General features: G+C 51.6%; 1 protein-coding gene across 3 annotated transcripts in view; it reads left to right on the top strand.

Annotated features, from left to right (window-relative positions):
* Positions 1–639: 639 nt before the first annotated feature.
* The window catches only part of ppfia3 (PTPRF interacting protein alpha 3), a 33,558-nt gene continuing 16,238 nt past the window's right edge, over positions 640–17,959 (top strand). For all 3 annotated transcript variants that reach the window (XM_056407468.1, XM_056407467.1, XM_056407470.1), the window contains exons 1-13: positions 640–725; positions 1,759–2,341; positions 8,629–8,730; positions 9,792–10,031; positions 10,284–10,343; positions 12,041–12,175; positions 13,018–13,110; positions 13,354–13,500; positions 13,717–13,851; positions 14,474–14,557; positions 15,091–15,222; positions 15,804–15,866; positions 17,606–17,685. In XM_056407468.1, coding sequence (XP_056263443.1) covers positions 1,994–2,341; positions 8,629–8,730; positions 9,792–10,031; positions 10,284–10,343; positions 12,041–12,175; positions 13,018–13,110; positions 13,354–13,500; positions 13,717–13,851; positions 14,474–14,557; positions 15,091–15,222; positions 15,804–15,866; positions 17,606–17,685 — 1,619 coding nt within the window. In that variant the 5' untranslated portion in view covers positions 640–725; positions 1,759–1,993. The remainder of the gene's footprint in view (positions 726–1,758; positions 2,342–8,628; positions 8,731–9,791; positions 10,032–10,283; positions 10,344–12,040; positions 12,176–13,017; positions 13,111–13,353; positions 13,501–13,716; positions 13,852–14,473; positions 14,558–15,090; positions 15,223–15,803; positions 15,867–17,605; positions 17,686–17,959) is intronic.

Here is a 17,959-nt window from a genome sequence, read left to right as displayed (position 1 = left end):
AATAATAATAACAATAATTAAAAAAAATTGAAAACACTAACTTAAATATGTAGCAGAAATACTGCCGTATTTTTGTCATATTTTCTATATTTAATAAAACTAATCACTTCACCTTTTATGTTGGGCTCAATGGAAATACATGTAAACCCTTATGTATATATATATATTTTGTTTATACTTTATTGTGTATGATTATGTGCCTGTGCATCTATGTGTAATGTGAACATCCTTTATTTTTCATACACATATCAAGAAAATTAAATTTAAAAAAAAATGTGATCACAAAAAAAAACACTTTGTAACATTTCTAGTTATATATTTATCATTATTAATTGATAATCAGAAGGAAACAAAATGTAAAGAATATAATTTTTATAATATTCATTGAAAATCAATTATGAAATATGTAATTAAGTTAGTAATGTGTGTATCTTTTCCACTATATAAAGTAACGTTTGTTTTATTCTGAAAGGTCAAACCGGACGCCGCCTGCGTCTCATGCGTGCGTCTTTACGCGCGGACGCCGGAGCCGAAGCGTCGCTCCCCTCAGCAGAGAGAGGAGGAGGAGGAGGAGGAGGAGGAGAGGGAGGGGACGCGGGGCAGTTTGGTAACCGGGCTGTGACGGGGGGATGAGCTGCAGCCTCCGTCTCTCAGGTGATGGAGGAGACGGAGTGAACCGGCCACCGAGGCGCCTCCACTTCCTGTCTCGGCCGACCATGGAGAGGGTAAGACGCACAGCATCGCGCGGCGGCTGCGGCGACACGACATCCACCGTGAATGTTCGCTACACACACGCACACGCACACGCACACGCACACACACACACACACAGATAGCTGTGCCTTAGTCTGTCCAGCTGTTTGTATGAGTGTGTGTGTGTGGGGTGTGTGTGTGTGGGGGGCGGGGGGGGGGGGCGAGGGCGGTGATAGGAAATAGACGCCTTGCAGTCGGAACAGAAGCCAGAGGGGCGCGCACCGTTTCCCGACATTTGGGTCATTCCGTTTCCAATAAAAATAACTCACGACGCGTGATATGTATCTCCCGGTTGAACGTGTTAATTAGGCCTCCATCATGTGCAGCGTGATTGGCACCACCAGCACCTCCTCCACCACCACCACCACCACCACCAGCAGCTCCTCCTCCACCACCTCCTCCTCCCGCGCGAGGCTCTCCTGCACAGCCCTATACATGTTTAAAAAAAGAGGAAGAAGAAGAAGGCTGCTTTTTCCCTTTTAAGATATTTATTTTGTAAAGACAGCCATGTATTTCATAATTCACACGTAATACATATATAAATATATATATATATATACAGATGGCTTCCGGAGCTGTTGAAAAAATGAATTCCCCCCCCCCATATGAAAACCTCGTGTGTGTGTGTGTGTGTGTGTGTGTGTGTGTGTGTGTGTGTGTGTGTGTGTGTGTGTGTGTGTGTGTGTGTGTGTGTGTGTGTGTGTGTGTGTGTGTGTGTGTGTGTGTGTGTGTGTGTGTGTGTGTGTGTGTACAGGCTGCCGAGCTAATGACTCGTTTCCGTGCACCATGTGCCATTCATATGGGCCGTTATGACTGTGTGGGTACATATAATATATATATATTTAATATACTCTTGCGTGAGGGTTTTTGAGACAGGTGTGTGTGTGTGTGTGTGTGTGTGTGAGATACAGGCTTTATCAAATCCTCCTAAATCTAAACCCATGTCCTCTCCCCTTCTTGTTCTTCTTCTTGTTCTTGTTCTTCTTGTTCTTCTTCCCTCTCCAGGTCCGTCTCTCATCTCAGTGAAACCTGGGCTGGGGGTCAGAGGTCATCCATTGAAACCTGCACCTCTCTCCCTCTCACCCCTGCACTCTTTGCACCCCCACAGCCTCCCCAAAAAAACATTTGAGCTCTCAGCCACACATCCACAGAGCTCGTCTCTCCCCCTTTACACACACACACACACACACACACACACACCTCCTCTCAGAGACCTCCCCTCACACCCAGAGGCCTCAAGATGATGTGCGAGGTGATGCCCACCATCTCGGAGGACGGGCGCGGAGGAGGAGGAGGAGGGTCGACCTCCCCGGTGGGGGGCGGAGGAGGGATGGGAAGCATCGGGGGCTTAGGGAATACCCGTGGCGGTGGCGGCGGCGGTAGCGGCGGCAGCGGCGGCAGCAGCGACGAGGGCGGCAGCACGGGGAACCTGGAGGCCCTGATGGTCAACATGCTGACGGAGAGGGAGCGGCTGCTGGAGAGCCTGAGGGACACGCAGGACTGCCTGGGCACGGCTCACCTGCGCCTCCGGGACCTCGGCCACGAGAAGGAGTCGCTGCAAAGGCAGCTGTCCATCGCCCTGCCGCAGGTACACACACACACACACACACACACACACACACACACACTCACACTGGAGGGAGAGTTGCACCTGTGCAACTGCCTTGAAATGACAAAGTTCAACCCTGTCACATTATCCAAGTGTGTGTGTGAGAGTGTTTGTACAGTGTGCGTGTGTTTGTGTGTGTGTGTGCATTTGTGTGTGTGTGTGCATGCATGTTTGTGTGTGAGTGTGTGTGTGTGTGCATGCGTGTATGTGCATGTGTGACTAAGTGTGTGTGTGTTTGTGTGTTTGTGTTGATGTGTGTGTTTGTGCGTTGCTTGTCTGTGCGTGTGTCCGTGTGTGTGTCTGTGTGTGTGTGTGTGTGTGTGCACGTTTGACTGCACGTTGACGACCGGCTGAACATCTGGATTTGGGTTGTAGTCGTGCATCCGTAAGACGAAGATGATCTTTGATGGTTTTGGGGTTCAGGTTAAGTTCAGGTTCAACTCGGCTTGAAGTGGAGCTCACAGGAGGATCGTACCACTCTCAGGCTGCGGGGGGAACGAGGAACTTCAGTTTAATCCAAACAGAACGTATAAAAACATCAACTTTGTGAATGAAACGAGCTGAAAGGAAATTTAAATACAATTTAAAGATGACAACAAATGTCTCCGGAGGTTCAGGATCTCATGAGAACATAAATAGAACATAAATAGAACATAAATAGAACCTCAATGTTGAAGCTTAGAACACAATAACTTGTAAAACGTGTTTTATCTGGAGAACAGAACGTCTGATCAGCCGAGTGGAAACATCCGAGCTCGATATCTGAAAAGTGCTGCCGGAGAAACGCTTTGAATTATTGATGCTAACCTGTTAGCGTCGTAGCCGGTCCTCCTCCTCCTCCTCCTCCTCCTCCATCTTTGCTTGAGTCCGGAAATATGTTGTCTTTGAGGAGTGTGTGTGACACATATGACACACACACACACATGACACATACACACAACACACACACATGACACATACACACAACACACACACATGACACATACACACAACACACACACATGACACATACAGTTGATACACACATGACACACGCATGGCATACACACACACAGGACACACACACACATGAAACACACACATGAAACACACACAGGACACACGCACACATGAAACACACACACAGGACACACACACACATGAAACACACACACACACACAAGGCACACACACATGAAACACACACACACATGAAACACACACATGAAACACACACACACACAAGGCACACACACATGAAACACACACACACATGAAACACACACATGAAACACACACATGAAACACACACACATGAAACACACACACACAGGAGCACCTGCAGCGCTGTGACGGTCCTCAGTTCAGTGACTTCGTCTGTTTTGCGTTCGCCGAGAGAGAAAAATCTAGAGAAATGGATGGAGAGAGGACAGCATGGCACACACACACACACACACACACTCACACACACACACACACTCACACTCACACACACTCACACACTCACACACTCACACACACACACACTCACACACTCACACTCACACACTCACTCACACACTCACACTCACACACTCACACACACACACACACTCACACACACACTCACACTCACACACTCACTCATACACACTCACACACTCACACACACTCACAGACTCACTCACACACACTCACACACACACACTCACACTCACACACTCACACACACACTCACACACTCACACACTCACACTCACACACTCACTCACACTCACACACTCACACACTCACACACTCACACACTCACACACACACACTCTCACACACTCACACTCACACTCACACTCACACTCACTCACACACTCACACACTCACACACACTCACACACTCACACTCACACACTCACACACTCACACACACTCACACACTCACACTCACACACACTCACACTCACACACACTCACACACTCACTCACACACTCACACACACTCACACTCACACACTCACACACTCTCACACACTCACACACACACACACACTCACACACTCACTCACACACACTCACACACTCACACACACTCACTCACACACTCACACACACTCACACACACACACACACACACACACACACACACACACTCACACACACTCACACTCACACACTCACTCACACACACACACACTCACACACACTCACACACACAGAGCAAAACCTGGTGATATGAAACACACAGACTAACAAATCAAGCTCATTTGCATATTGCTGCATACTAATGAGGTGGCGTCTAGAGAATGTTTTAGTGGTGTCATGACAGAGTGTGTGTGTGTGTGTGTGTGTGTGTGTGTGAGAGAGTGTGTGTGTGTGGGGGGGGGGGGCTGACATGGGTGAAGGGGGGAGATGACGTCACGATGTGCAACAACCAGAATGAGGGCGACCCCCGAATAGAGGCGTGTCGGGGAACGGCGGGACTTTCTTCCCTCGCTCCGTCTCCTCGGGGAATTAATCCCAGTATTATGGGATGTCTTTATTATGGGATGTCCTTATTATGGGATGTCCTGTCGGACCCGGAACGCGCCATCTGCACGTTCCCCTCCTCGATCTTCCTCGATCCTCCTCTTCAAAAGAGCCTCCTCTTCCACGAGGCTCAGCCTCAGGCCTCAGGCTGTGAGGTCATCGGGGGACCGGGAGGACCGCAGGGGGGCTGTGGGACTCCAGACCAGGACCCCAGACCAGGACTCCAGACCAGGACTCCAGACCAGGACTCCAGACCAGGTCTCCAGACCAGGACTCCAGACCAGGTCTCCAGACCAGGACTCCAGACCAGGACTCCAGACCAGGACTCCAGACCAGGACTCCAGACCAGGACTCCAGACTACGTCTCCAGACCAGGACTCCAGACCAGGACTCCAGACCAGGACTCCAGACTACATCTCCAGACCAGGACTCCAGACCAGGACTCCAGACCAGGACTCCAGACTACATCTCCAGACCAGGACTCCAGACTACGTCTCCAGACCAGGACACCAGACCAGGTCTCCAGACCAGGACTCCAGACTACGTCTCCAGACCAGGTCTCCAGACCAGGACTCCAGACCAGGACTCCAGACCAGGACTCCAGACCAGGACTCCAGACTACGTCTCCAGACCAGGACTCCAGACCAGGACACCAGACCAGGACTCCAGACTACGTCTCCAGACCAGGACTCCAGACCAGGTCTCCAGACCACATCTCCAGACTACGTCTCCAGACCAGGACTCCAGACCAGGACTCCAGACCAGGACTCCAGACCAGGACTCCAGACCAGGACTCCAGACCAGGACACCAGACCAGGACTCCAGAATACGTCTCCAGACCAGGACTCCAGACCAGGACTCCAGACCAGGACTCCAGACCAGGACTCCAGACCAGGACTCCAGACCAGGACACCAGACCAGGACACCAGACCAGGACACCAGACCAGGACTCCAGACCAGGACTCCAGACCAGGACTCCAGACCAGGTCTCCAGACCAGGACTCCAGACCAGGACTCCAGACCAGGACTCCAGACCAGGACTCCAGTCCAGTTCAGATGGTCTCGGTTTATGTCGTCTTGGCTCGTTTGCACTTTGTAAAAACACACGTGATTGGTCCAGAGCAGACGTGGTCGGTGTGTGTGTCATGTGTGTCATATATATGTTTGTCGTGTGTGTGGTGTGTGTGTGTGTGTCATGTGTGTCATATATATGTTTGTCATGTGTGTGTGGTGTGTGTGTGTGTGTCATGTGTGTCATATATATGTTTGTCGTGTGTGTGGTGTGTGTGTGTGTGTGTGTCATGTGTGTCATATATAGGTTTGTCATGTGTGTGTATTGTCAGTAAACGTTCCGTTCTGTTCTCGTGTTTCTTAGCGTGTGTTTGTTGTTTATTACCAACTGGCCAGAGTCAGAAGAGGTGACCTTGTGACCTCGTGACCCCATGACCTTGTGACCTCGTGCACTCATGACCTTGTGCACTCATGACCTCATGATCCTATGACCTCATGACCTTGTGACCTCATGTCCCCGTGACCTCGTGCACTCATGACCTCATGATCCTATGACCTCATGTCCTCATGACCTTGTGACCTCATGTCCCCGTGACCTCGTGCACTCATGACCTCATGACTAGGGATGATAATTGATAAGATTTTAACGATTCCGATGCCTTATCGATTCCTGCTTATCGATTCGATTCCTTATCGATTCTCTTATCGATTCTTATTGGGCAAGGGGTGAAAAAAAGAGCACAAACGGGTTTATTTACATTAATTTTCTTTTATATAATTTTCTATAATGCTGCACACACCATATACAGTATGTATACATACACATTTACATTTTTTTAAATAACCAAAAACATTTATACATATTCCTCTTGAACTTAAAATAAAACTTACATAACTTTAATAAAATGTATTCTGTTTAATTTAAACATGTTCCTAGAAATTACAGTGCTCCTTCCTTTTTTTAAAGGGTATATGAACTGAGCTGCCAAAAATGAAACTAGCAGTGGCAAATACCAAGTGTGCAACCATCAATTGTATGGATCATCAACAATTGTTGTGCAGAAAAATAAGCATGTCTGCTTTCTCCGGGAGGATCTGCGATCTCTCAGGACTTATTGTGTCTCCAGCCATGGAGAACACTCTCTCAGATGGAGGATGAACACAAAGATATGAGGAGGTGTACAAGACGTCTAGCTGTAGCCTGAGACCCAGACAGACGACCAGCCTCTGAACCGGTCTGACTCTGAACCTCATCAGATAAATTGGATGGCAATGCAGATTATTTATATAGTGAAAGCTGGTTTACACAATGAACGCCTCCACATGTGGCCCCGCCCCCTGAACAATACCAGAGACGCGTTCCGATTTATTTATTTTTCACCTGGCCCGCTGCCGTTGAGATTGCAGTGAGACGCGGAGAAAATGTGAAGTGGTGCTCTTCTTCGCAACAGAACATCTTTGATGGACGTGTCGCGTCTCGGCCAATCGGCGTTCAGATGTCGACAGCGTTTGGGAAGTTAGGTTAGCTTGAATGTTAGTCCGCTACATCTGCTGCTGTCGCGCTGCACGGTGTAGCGATACTAACAAAGTACCCGTACGTTAAACACGATGTGATTTAGCATAGTTTTAGTATCGATACTTAATTAAAAGAGCGATCAGTTAAATGCCTCGTTAAATGCTGCGCGCGGTGAGCACTCTCTCACCTCACACGAGCACTTTTTGTCGTGTGGAATGGAGCCAAACTTTAGAACGCCTCTGCCTAGTTGCCATGTTTGCTGCAGTCTGAAGAAGAAACTACAAAAGTTCGCGCATGCGCAACGCCACAGAGGACCGTTAGCAGAACCGTTAAAGAATTTGGCTGACGATCCCAAACAATCGGTTCACTGGGAACCGGTTCTAAAACAGAACCGGTTCTCGATGCCCATCCCTACTCATGACCCTATGACCTCATGGCCCCGTGACCTCATGACCCTATGACCTCATGGCCCCGTGACCTCATGACCTCATGACCCTATGACCTCATGGCCCCGTGACCTCATGACCTCATGGCCCCGTGACCTCATGACCCTATGACCTCATGGCCCCGTGACCTCATGACCCTATGACCTCATGGCCCCGTGACCTCATGACCTCATGGCCCCGTGACCTCATGACCCTATGACCTCATGGCCCCGTGACCTCATCATGCTCACATCTCCATTCACTGGTTTCAGACCTTCTTGCCCAACGTGTATCAATCGGAGGAAACGTGGTGTGTGTGTGTGTGTGTTGTGTCCTTTCTGTGTGTGTGTATCCATTCTGAGTGTGTGTGTCCTTTCTGTGTGTGTGTGTGAGTGTGCGTGTCCTTTCTGTGTGTGTGTGTGTCCATTCTGTGTGTGTGTGTGTGTGTGTGTCCTTTCTGTGTTTGTGTGTGTGTGTGTCCATTCTGAGTGTGTGTGTGTCCTTTCTGTGTGTGTGTGTGTGAGTGTGCGTGTCCTTTCTGTGTGTGTGTGTATCCATTCTGAGTGTGTGTTTGTCCTTTCTGTGTGTGTGTGTGTGTGTGTGTGTCCTTTCTGTGTGTGTGTGTGTGTGTGTCCTTTCTGTGTTTGTGTCTGTGTGTGTGTGTCCTTTCTGTGTGTGTGTGTGTGTGTATCCATTCTGAGTGTGTGTTTGTCCTTTCTGTGTGTGTGTGTGTGTGTATCCATTCTGAGTGTGTGTTTGTCCTTTCTGTGTGTGTGTGAGTGTGTGTGTCCTTTCTGTGTGTGTGTCTTTAACGGCGCCCCCTTGTGGCCCTGCAGGAGTTTGCCGTGCTGACCAAGGAGCTGAACCTGTGCCGGGAGCAGCTGCTGGAGCGCGAGGAGGAGATCGCGGAGCTGAAGGCGGAGAGGAACAACACGCGGGTGGGTGACCTCCGCCACTTCACCTCCTCCGCCACTTCACCTCATGTCACTTCCATTCCCTTCTTTCATTTGTTTAATTCAACCCCGAAAAAGTCAAACCTGCGACGGTTTGAGAGGGGTGTGGGTCCCTGTGGGTCCCTGTGGGTCCCTGTGGGTCCCTGAGGGTCCTTGTGGGTACCTGAGGGTCCTTGTGGGTCCTTGTGGGTCCTTGAGGGTCCTTGTGGGTCCTCGTGAGTCCTTGAGGGTCCTTGTGGGTCCTTGTGGGTCCTTGTGGGTCCTTGTGGGTCCTTGAGGGTCCTTGTGGGTCCTTGTGGGTCCTTGTGGGTCCTTGTGGGTCCTTGTGGGTCCTTGTGGGTCCCTGTGGGTCCTTGTGGGTCCCTGTGGGTCCCTGAGGGTCCTTGTGGGTCCCTGAGGGTCCATGAGGGTCCATGAGGGTCCCTGTGGGTCCCTGAGGGTCAGTGTGGGTCCCTGTAGGTCCCTGAGGGTCCCTGTGGGTCCCTGTGGGTCCCTGTGGGTCCCTGTGGGTCCCTGTGGGTCCTTGTGGGTCCCTGTGGGTCCCTGTGGGTCCTTGTGGGTCCCTGAGGGTCCCTGTGGGTCAGTGTGGGTCCCTGTGGGTCCCTGTGGGTCCTTGTGGGTCCCTGAGGGTCCCTGTGGGTTCTTGTGGGTCCCTGAGGGTCCCTGAGGGTCCCTGTGGGTCCCTGTGGGTCCCTGTGTGTCCCTGAGGGTCCCTGTGGGTCCCTGTGGGTCCCTGAGGGTCCCTGTGGGTCCCTGAGGGTCCATGTGGGTCCATGTGGGTCCCTGAGGGTCCCTGTGGGTCCTTGTGGGTCCCTGTGGGTCCTTGTGGGTCCCTGAGGGTCCCTGTGGGTCCGTGTGGGTCCCTGAGGGTCCCTGTGGGTCCCTGTAGGTCCCTGTGGGTCCCTGAGGGTCCCTGTGGGTCCTTGTGGGTCCCTGAGGGTCCCTGTGGGTCCCTGTGGGTCCCTGTGGGTCCCTGTGGGTCCCTGTGGGTCCCTGAGGGTCCCTGAGGGTCCCTGTGGGTCCCTGAGGTCCTCCTGTGTATGCAGCTGCTGCTGGAGCACCTGGAGTGCCTGGTGTCGCGTCATGAGCGCAGCCTGAGGATGACGGTGGTGAAGCGCCAGGCTCAGTCCCCGGCCGGCGTCTCCAGCGAGGTGGAGGTGCTCAAGGCGCTGAAGTCTCTGTTCGAGCACCACAAGGCGCTGGACGAGAAGGTCCGCGAGCGGCTGCGCGTGGCGCTGGAGCGCGTGGCGTCGCTGGAGGAGGAGCTGCAGTCCTCCTCCCAGGAGGTGAGTCCACGGGCTCCTCCCCCTGCTCCTCCCCTGCTCCTCCTCGGTGGGATGACGCTTCCCCCTCCTGACTGTTCCCCCTCCTAACTGTTCCCCTCCTGACGCTTCCCCCTCCTAACTGTTCCCCTCCTGACGGTTCTCCTTCCTGACGGTTCCCCCTCCTGCCTGACTGTTCCCCACCTGACGGTTCTCCTTTCTGACGGTTCCCCCTCCTAACTGTTCCCCTCCTGACGGTTCCCCCTGTGGTTCCAGGTCGTGTCTCTCAGGGAACAGATCAAGCGGCGGCAGCAAGGCCTGGAAGGCGGCAAAGAGGTAACAGGAACCTTTATTATTTCTTTCGGGGGTCTCGAAGGTTCCCGCTCGCCATCCTCATATTAGCATGCTAGCACGCTAACGCTAGTTAGTAGTACACTAAACAATGTGAATAAAACTCATGTTAAACTAATTAAAGTCGAAAGTAGTGTTAAAAAAAAGTTAATAAAAAGTTATAGTTTAGTATGAAAAAAATGTGAATAAAGTTATAGATTGTTCTATTAAAAAAGTGAAGAAAAAGTTATAGTCTATAAAAAAGCGAATAACAAGTTATAGATTAGTATATTAAAAAAAGTAAATAATAAGTTATGGATTTGTATGTAAAAAAAAAAGGGAATAAAAAGTTATAGTGATGTATGTGAAACATTAAAATCAAAAGTCATGTTAAAGAAATGAGAATACAAAATTAATTGTAAAATATGTCCAAAATATTTGAATGAAAAGCCATATTGATGTGTTGTATGTTAAAAATAAATATAATAAAAAGTGAAAGTATAGTTTAGTTTGATGTGCTCACCGGGCGCCGCCATCTTCCATGAATTTGAGTCTCTCTCTCTCGGATGAAGTCACAACCCGTGAGGGAGAGATACTCATTTTGGGATAATTTGTGATGGTGGGGGGGGGGGGGGCTGGCTTTTATTCTCTTCTATCCTCTTTTATTCTCTTTTGAACCTTATTAAAAAAAGAAACTAGAAAAAACCTAAAAGTCCGTGGGAGGGGGGACCAATTCCCCCCCCCCCCCCTCCATCTTTTATCTCCACGCACGTTGAACACGTTTTTGTTACCAGAACCCGTCCAACTCTCCAAAAACCCCGCCTCTCTATTAGTTCCTGCCGCAGCAGACGTCTCCCCGAGGTCACGGGAGGTCACAGCTGTTTGAAAACCAAAAACAGGAAAGACCGCCCGGTCGATTCCAGGATAAAAAGCACAGCGCTTCGTAGCGTGACGGGAGCCGGCCTTCAAATATAATGAAATGAAACCTCTCGCTGAAGCATTGTTCTAAAAAAGAAAAAATACATGTGTATAATATAATAATAAACTGCAGCCACGTGCGAGTGGAGTCCTTCAGCTTCGTCGGAGCTGCTCGTCACGAGGCCACGGGCGCCCTCGGAGTTCACGCCGAGGGCGCCATCGTCTCGCGGCGTTCTCCTCAAAGGTAGAGATTGAGATGCGGTCTGTCCAGGTTTTTTTTTTAAATATCAGAGCACATTAAAAATGCCTCATCGCTTCTTCTCTCAACCGGCAGCCAGGAGCCGCCGCCGCCTCCGGCCGCCGGCTTGAAGCAGCTTTGATAGGTTTATGTTGTTGCGACGTGGCCTCCAGCCAGAGAGCACTCAGACGGGAGGAGGCCACAGGCGCCATCTTGGAATGTCGTAATGGCTTTAATCCTCCAGTAATCCATCGGGAGTAAATTGTGTTTTTCTTACGTATTATTTTTTTGGAAAATAATTTAAAAAAGGAGTCTGGTCTTGATCTTTAACCGTTACGGGAGAAGAACCTTCAAGTTTCTTCCCGTGAAGACACAATAATTGAGTTGTTTCTTCTTTGGCTCAGACATTTATTTTGAAATATGCCCCGCGGCGAACTTTATCCACGGTGCTCATCGCCTCGTTAAAGAAATAAAAAGCCGATCCCTTTCTCCCTCTCCCTCTCTCTCTCTCTCTCTCTCTCTCTCTCTCTCTCTCTCTCGGGTTCAGCGGCTTCCCAACGGACCGTCGTCGGCCATCCTGAACGGCGACGGCGACGTGGACCGTCAGCGAGAGGGCGAGATCGAGCGCCAGAGGTCCGAGCTCGGTCAGCTGAAGGAGAGACTGGCCCTCATGTGCAGACAGGTACCCCCCCCCCCCCCCCCCTCACACACACACACTCACTAAGGAGCTGATTGTGGACTTCAGGAGGGTACAACAACAGAGGACGTACTCACCACTGGGGATTAACGGGACTACTGTGGAGAGGGTGAGCGGGTATAAATACCTGGGAGTCCACATCACCGAGGATCTGACATGGTCAACGAACACAGACACTCTGGTGAGAAAGGCAAGGCAGCGCCTCTACCACCTCAGGCAGCTGAGGAAATTTAAAGTTTCCCAGAGGATCCTTCAGTCCTTCTACTCTGGAGCTGTAGAGAGCGTCCTGACAGGAAGCATCACAGCCTGGTTTGGCAACTGCTCCGCTCAGGACAGGAAGGCTCTGCAGAGAGTAGTGCGTTCGGCTGAACGCACTATTGAACTACACTCCCACCCTGCAGGACTTGTACACCAGGAGGTGCAGAACCAGAGCCGGCAGGATCATGAAGGATCCTCACCACCCCAACAACAGACTGTTTCAGCTGCTGCGGTCAGGCAGGCGCCTCCGTAGTCACGCTGCAAGAACAGAGAGACTGAGACGGAGTTTCTTTCCTCAGGCCATCAGGACTGTGAACTCCGACCTCACCAGGACCCCCACATAGACCCACACAACTGCCCCTCTTAGGCACACACACACACACACACACACTTACTGTAAATATTGTACTGTAAATATTGTGTTGTTTTTTATTGTAAATAGTGTGTACTTGTTGCCCTTGCACATTCCTGCTGAGCATTGCCACTTTCATTTCACTGCACACCCTGTGTGTGTATGTGACAAATAAAACATCTTGAATCTTGAATCTTGAACACACACGCTCTTCCAGGTCGGGGAGATCGAGGAGCAGCTGACGTCCGCCAGGAGGGAGCTGGCCCGATCGGAGGAGGCCAACCAGAAACTGCAGAGGGATGTGAAGGAGGTGAGACCCCCCCCCTCTCCCCCCCTGTCTCTCTTTGACTTATGTAACTCCACGAGTGGAGAGGCCTCTGAAAAGCTGTCAACAACGACTATTAACCGTCATTATCATTCTTGGGCTAATCGCTGCTGGAGCTCGGCGATCTCCCTTTGATCAGCTGACGTCTCTCACTCGCTCTGCTCGGCTTTCTGAATTATTAAAAAAACTAATCTTTACGCATGCTTTACGCCCCCCCCCCCCCCCCAGGCGCTCTGTCAGCGGGAGGACATGGAGGAGAGGATCACCACGTTGGAGCGCAGGTACCTGAGCGCCCAGAGGGAGGCGACGTCGCTCCACGACACCAAAGACAAGCTGGAGAACGAGCTGGCCAGCAAGGACTCGCTCTACAGACAGGTGTGTGTGTGTGTGTGGAGGGGGGGGGGGGCTCTGCTGGTGATTGACAGCTTGGCCCCGTTCCACGTCGGCGCCCTCAGTCATCGATGTCTCCTTCTCCCCCCGGTGGCTCCAATCATGTCTGCCATCTCGCGACCCGAGTTTCACCTCCTTCTCTCCCTCTCTCTCTCTCTCTCTCTCTCTCTCTCTCTCTCTCTCTCTCCCTCCCCCCCGCAGAGCGAGGAGAAGAACCGACAGCTCCAGGAGCGTCTGGACGACTCCAAGCAGAAGCTGCAGCAGACGCTGCAGAGAGCCGAGACGCTGCCGGAGATCGAGGCGCAGCTCGCCCAGAGGGTGGCAGCGCTCACCAAGGTGTGTGAGTGTGTGTGTGTGGGCGTGTCTGTGTGAGTGTGTTTGTTTGTGTGAGTGTATGGGTGTGTCTGTGTAAGTGTGTGTGTGGGCGTGTCTGTGTGAGTGTGTTTGTTTGTGTGAGTGTATGGGTGTGTCTGTGTAAGTGTGTGTGCGTGCATTGGTGTATGAGTGTGTGTGTGTGGGCGTGTCTGTGTGAGTGTGTTTGTTTGTGTGAGTGTATGGGTGTGTCTGTGTAAGTGTGTGTGCGTGCATTGGTGTGTGAGTGTGCGTGTGTGTGCATGATGCATGTCTGTATGTGTGTGCATGTGTGTGAGTGTGTATGTGCATGTGTGTTTGTTTGTATGAGTTTGAGTGTGTGCTGTGCATATGTATGTGTTTGTGTGTGTGTGTATGTGCATGTGTGTGTGTGTGTGTGCGCTCAACCACTCCATCTCCGTTCCCGTATCATTTTATTATCTCCCAATTTTATAGAATGAGATAAAATGATAAAACAGAGGAAACAGCACCTGACAGCAGCATGAGCACACGTGTGTGTGAGTGTGTGTGAGTGTGTGTGAGTGTGTGGGCATGTACACATCACACACACACACTCCCCCCTCTCCCCCCCCTCCCTTCCTCTCAGGCGGAGGAGCGTCACGGCAACTTTGAGGAGCGCCTGCGACAGATGGAGTCGCAACTGGAGGAGAAGAACCAGGAGCTACAGAGGGTGAGTCACACTCGCTTCTCCATCTCTTTCTCTCCTCTCTCTTTCCTCTCCATCTCTCTCTCTCTTTCCTCTCCATCTCTCTCTCTCTTTCTCTTTCCTCTCCATCTCTCCTCTCTCTCTTTCCTCTCCATCTCTCCTCTCTCTCTCTTTCCTCTCCATCTCTCTCTCCACTTTCTCTTTCCTCTCCATCTCTCTCTCCTCTTTCTCTTTCCTCTCCATCTCTCCTCTTTCTCTTTCCTCTCCATCTCTTTCTCTCTCTCTCCATCTCTCCTCTCTCTTTCCTCTCTTTCTCCATCTCTCTCTCTCTCTCTCCATCTCTCTCTCTCTCTTTTGTCCTGCTCTACAAAGGCTCTCTAATTTTCTAAACCGTCTTTTCGGTCGTGACATCATTCAGATATGAATCTTCGTCTCTCGACTCTCAGTCGAACAGAATGCTTGTTATTAAAAACACCCTCCCTCCCTCCCTCCCTCTCTCTCTCTCTCTCTCTCTCTCTCTCTCTCTCTCTCCCTCCCTCTCTCTCCCCCCCCCCCAGGCGAGGCAGAGGGAGAGGATGAACGACGAGCACAACAAGCGTCTCTCCGACACGGTGGACAAGCTGCTGTCCGAGTCCAACGAGCGGCTGCAGCTGCACCTGAAGGAGCGCATGGCGGCGCTGGAGGAGAAGGTGAAGCACTTCCTGAGCAGATTTTCAAAATAAAAGCATGTTTACTGGAAAGCGACTTTTGAAAGTCTTGGGGACGTAACATCTGGTTGGAAATAGGATTCCCTCGCCCCCGTGCAGCTTTGAGAGAGAGAACGATAGGGGGAATGAGAGAGAACAAGAGAGAGAACGAGAGAGAGAGAACAAGAGAGAGCGGGAGAGAGAGAACAAGAGAGAGAGGGAGAGAACGAGAGGGAGAGAACGAGAGAGAGAGAACGAGAGAGCGGGAGAGAGAGAACAAGAGAGAGAGAGAGAATGAGAGAGAGAGAGCGGGAGAGAGAACAAGAGAGAGAGAGAGAACAAGAGAGAGCGGGAGAGAGAGAACAAGAGAGAGCGGGAGAGAGAGAACGAGAGCGAACAAGAGAGCAAACGAGAGAGAGAGAATGAAAGAGAGAGAGAGAGAGAGAACAAGCTTCAATAACTTAATTGGACTGAGTTATTTAGCTGAATGTTGGCCATAAAGATGACATCATAGTTCAGCTGATGAAGAGGAGGAACATCTTCCTTTAGAGTCGTGGTGATTAAAGCTTCTCTTCCTCCTCCAGAACGCTCTCTCTGAGGAGCTGTCCACCATGAAGAAGCTGCAGGACGACCTGCTGGCCAACAAGGTGCCTCAGTCACCTCCTCATGCACCTCCTCATGCACCTCCTCAGTCACCTCCTCAGTCACCTCCTCAGTCACCTCCTCAGTCACCTCCTCATGCACCTCCTCAGTCACCTCCTCATGCACCTCCTCAGTCACCTCATGCACCTCCTCAGTCACCTCCTCAGTCACCTCCTCATGCACCTCCTCAGTCACCTCCTCAGTCACCTCCTCATGCACCTCTTCAGTCACCTCCTCAGTCACCTCCTCATGCACCTCCTCAGTCACCTCCTCATGCACCTCCTCAGTCACCTCCTCAGTCACCTACTCAGTCACCTCCTCAGTCACCTCCTCATGCACCTCCTCATGCACCTCCTCATGCACCTCCTCAGTCACCTCCTCATGCACCTCCTCACACACCTCCTCATGCACCTCCTCATGCACCTCCTCACGCACCTCTGAGCTCCTCATGCACCTCCTCAGTCACCTCCTCATGCACCTCCTCAGTCACCTCCTCATGCACCTCCTCAGTCACCTCATGCACCTCCTCAGTCACCTCCTCAGTCACCTCCTCAGTCACCTCCTCATGCACCTCCTCAGTCACCTCCTCATGCACCTCCTCATGCACCTCATGCACCTCCTCAGTCACCTCCTCAGTCACTTCCTCAGTCACTTCCTCATGCACCTCCTCAGTCACCTCCTCATGCACCTCCTCAGGCACCTCCTCAGTCACCTCCTCATGCACCTCCTCAGTCACCTCCTCATGCACCTCCTCAGTCACCTCCTCAGTCACCTCCTCATGCACCACCTCACACACCTCTGAGCTCCTCATGCACCTCCTCAGTCACCTCCTCATGCACCTCCTCACACACCTCTGAGCTCCTCAGTCACCTCCACATGCACCTCTGAGCTCCTCAGTCACCTCCTCATGCACCTCCTCACACACCTCTGAGCTCCTCAGTCACCTCCTCATTCACCTCATGCACCTCCTCAGTCACCTCCTCATGCACCTCCTCATGCACCTCCTCAGTCACCTCCTCATGCACCTCCTCAGGCACCTCCTCAGTCACCTCCTCATGCACCTCTTCAGTCACCTCCTCAGTCACCTCCTCAGTCACCTCCTCATGCACCTCCTCATGCACCTCCTCACACACCTCTGAGCTCCTCATGCACCTCCTCAGTCACCTCCTCATGCACCTCCTCAGTCACCTCCTCATGCACCTCCTCACACACCTCTGAGCTCCTCAGTCACCTCCTCATGCACCTCCTCAGTCACCTCCTCATGCACCTCCTCACACACCTCTGAGCTCCTCAGTCACCTCCTCATGCGCCTCCTCAGTCACCTCCTCGTGCACCTCCTCACACACCTCTGAGCTCCTCAGTCACCTCCTCATGCACCTCCTCAGTCACCTCCTCATGCACCTCCTCAGTCACCACCTCATGCACCTCCTCACGCACCTCTGAGCTCCTCAGTCACCTCCTCACACACCTCAGTCACCTCCTCATGCACCTCCTCAGTCACTTCCTCACACACCTCTGAGCTCCTCAGTCACCTCCTCATGCACTTCCTCATGCACCTCCTCACACACCTCTGAGCTCAGTCACCTCATCAGTCACCTCCTCATGCACCTCCTCACACACCTCTGAGCTCCTCAGTCACCTCCTCAGTCACCTCCTCATGCACCTCCTCACACACCTCTGAGCTCCTCATGCACCTCCTCACGCACCTCTGAGCTCCTCTCGTCCCTCTTCTCTCGTTCCTCAGGACCAGCTGATCGTGGAGCTGGAGCGTCTTCAGCTGGAGTTAGACCAGCTGAGAGCCAGACCGGGGGGCTCCTACTCCAGGTGAGGGCCGGCCACTTGTAAACCAGAGAGAGAGGGGGGGAGAACGAGAGAGAAAACGAGAGAGAGAACAAGAGAGAGAGGTAGAGGGAGAGATCAAGAGAGATAACGAGAGAGAGAACAAGAGAGAGATCAAGAGAGATAACGAGAGAGAGAACAAGAGAGAGCGTTGAGAGGAAAAGAGGGAGGGAGCGAGTCAGAATGAGAGCGAACGAGAGAGAGAGAGAGCGAACGAGAGAGGAAGAGAACGAGCGGGGGAGAACGAGAGAAAACAAGA

Source organism: Pseudoliparis swirei, chromosome 23 (genome assembly GCF_029220125.1).
Source record: "Pseudoliparis swirei isolate HS2019 ecotype Mariana Trench chromosome 23, NWPU_hadal_v1, whole genome shotgun sequence".
NCBI lineage: Eukaryota > Metazoa > Chordata > Actinopteri > Perciformes > Liparidae > Pseudoliparis > Pseudoliparis swirei.
Note: the sequence above shows the minus strand (reverse complement) of the source record. Positions and strands in the feature narration are given on the sequence as shown.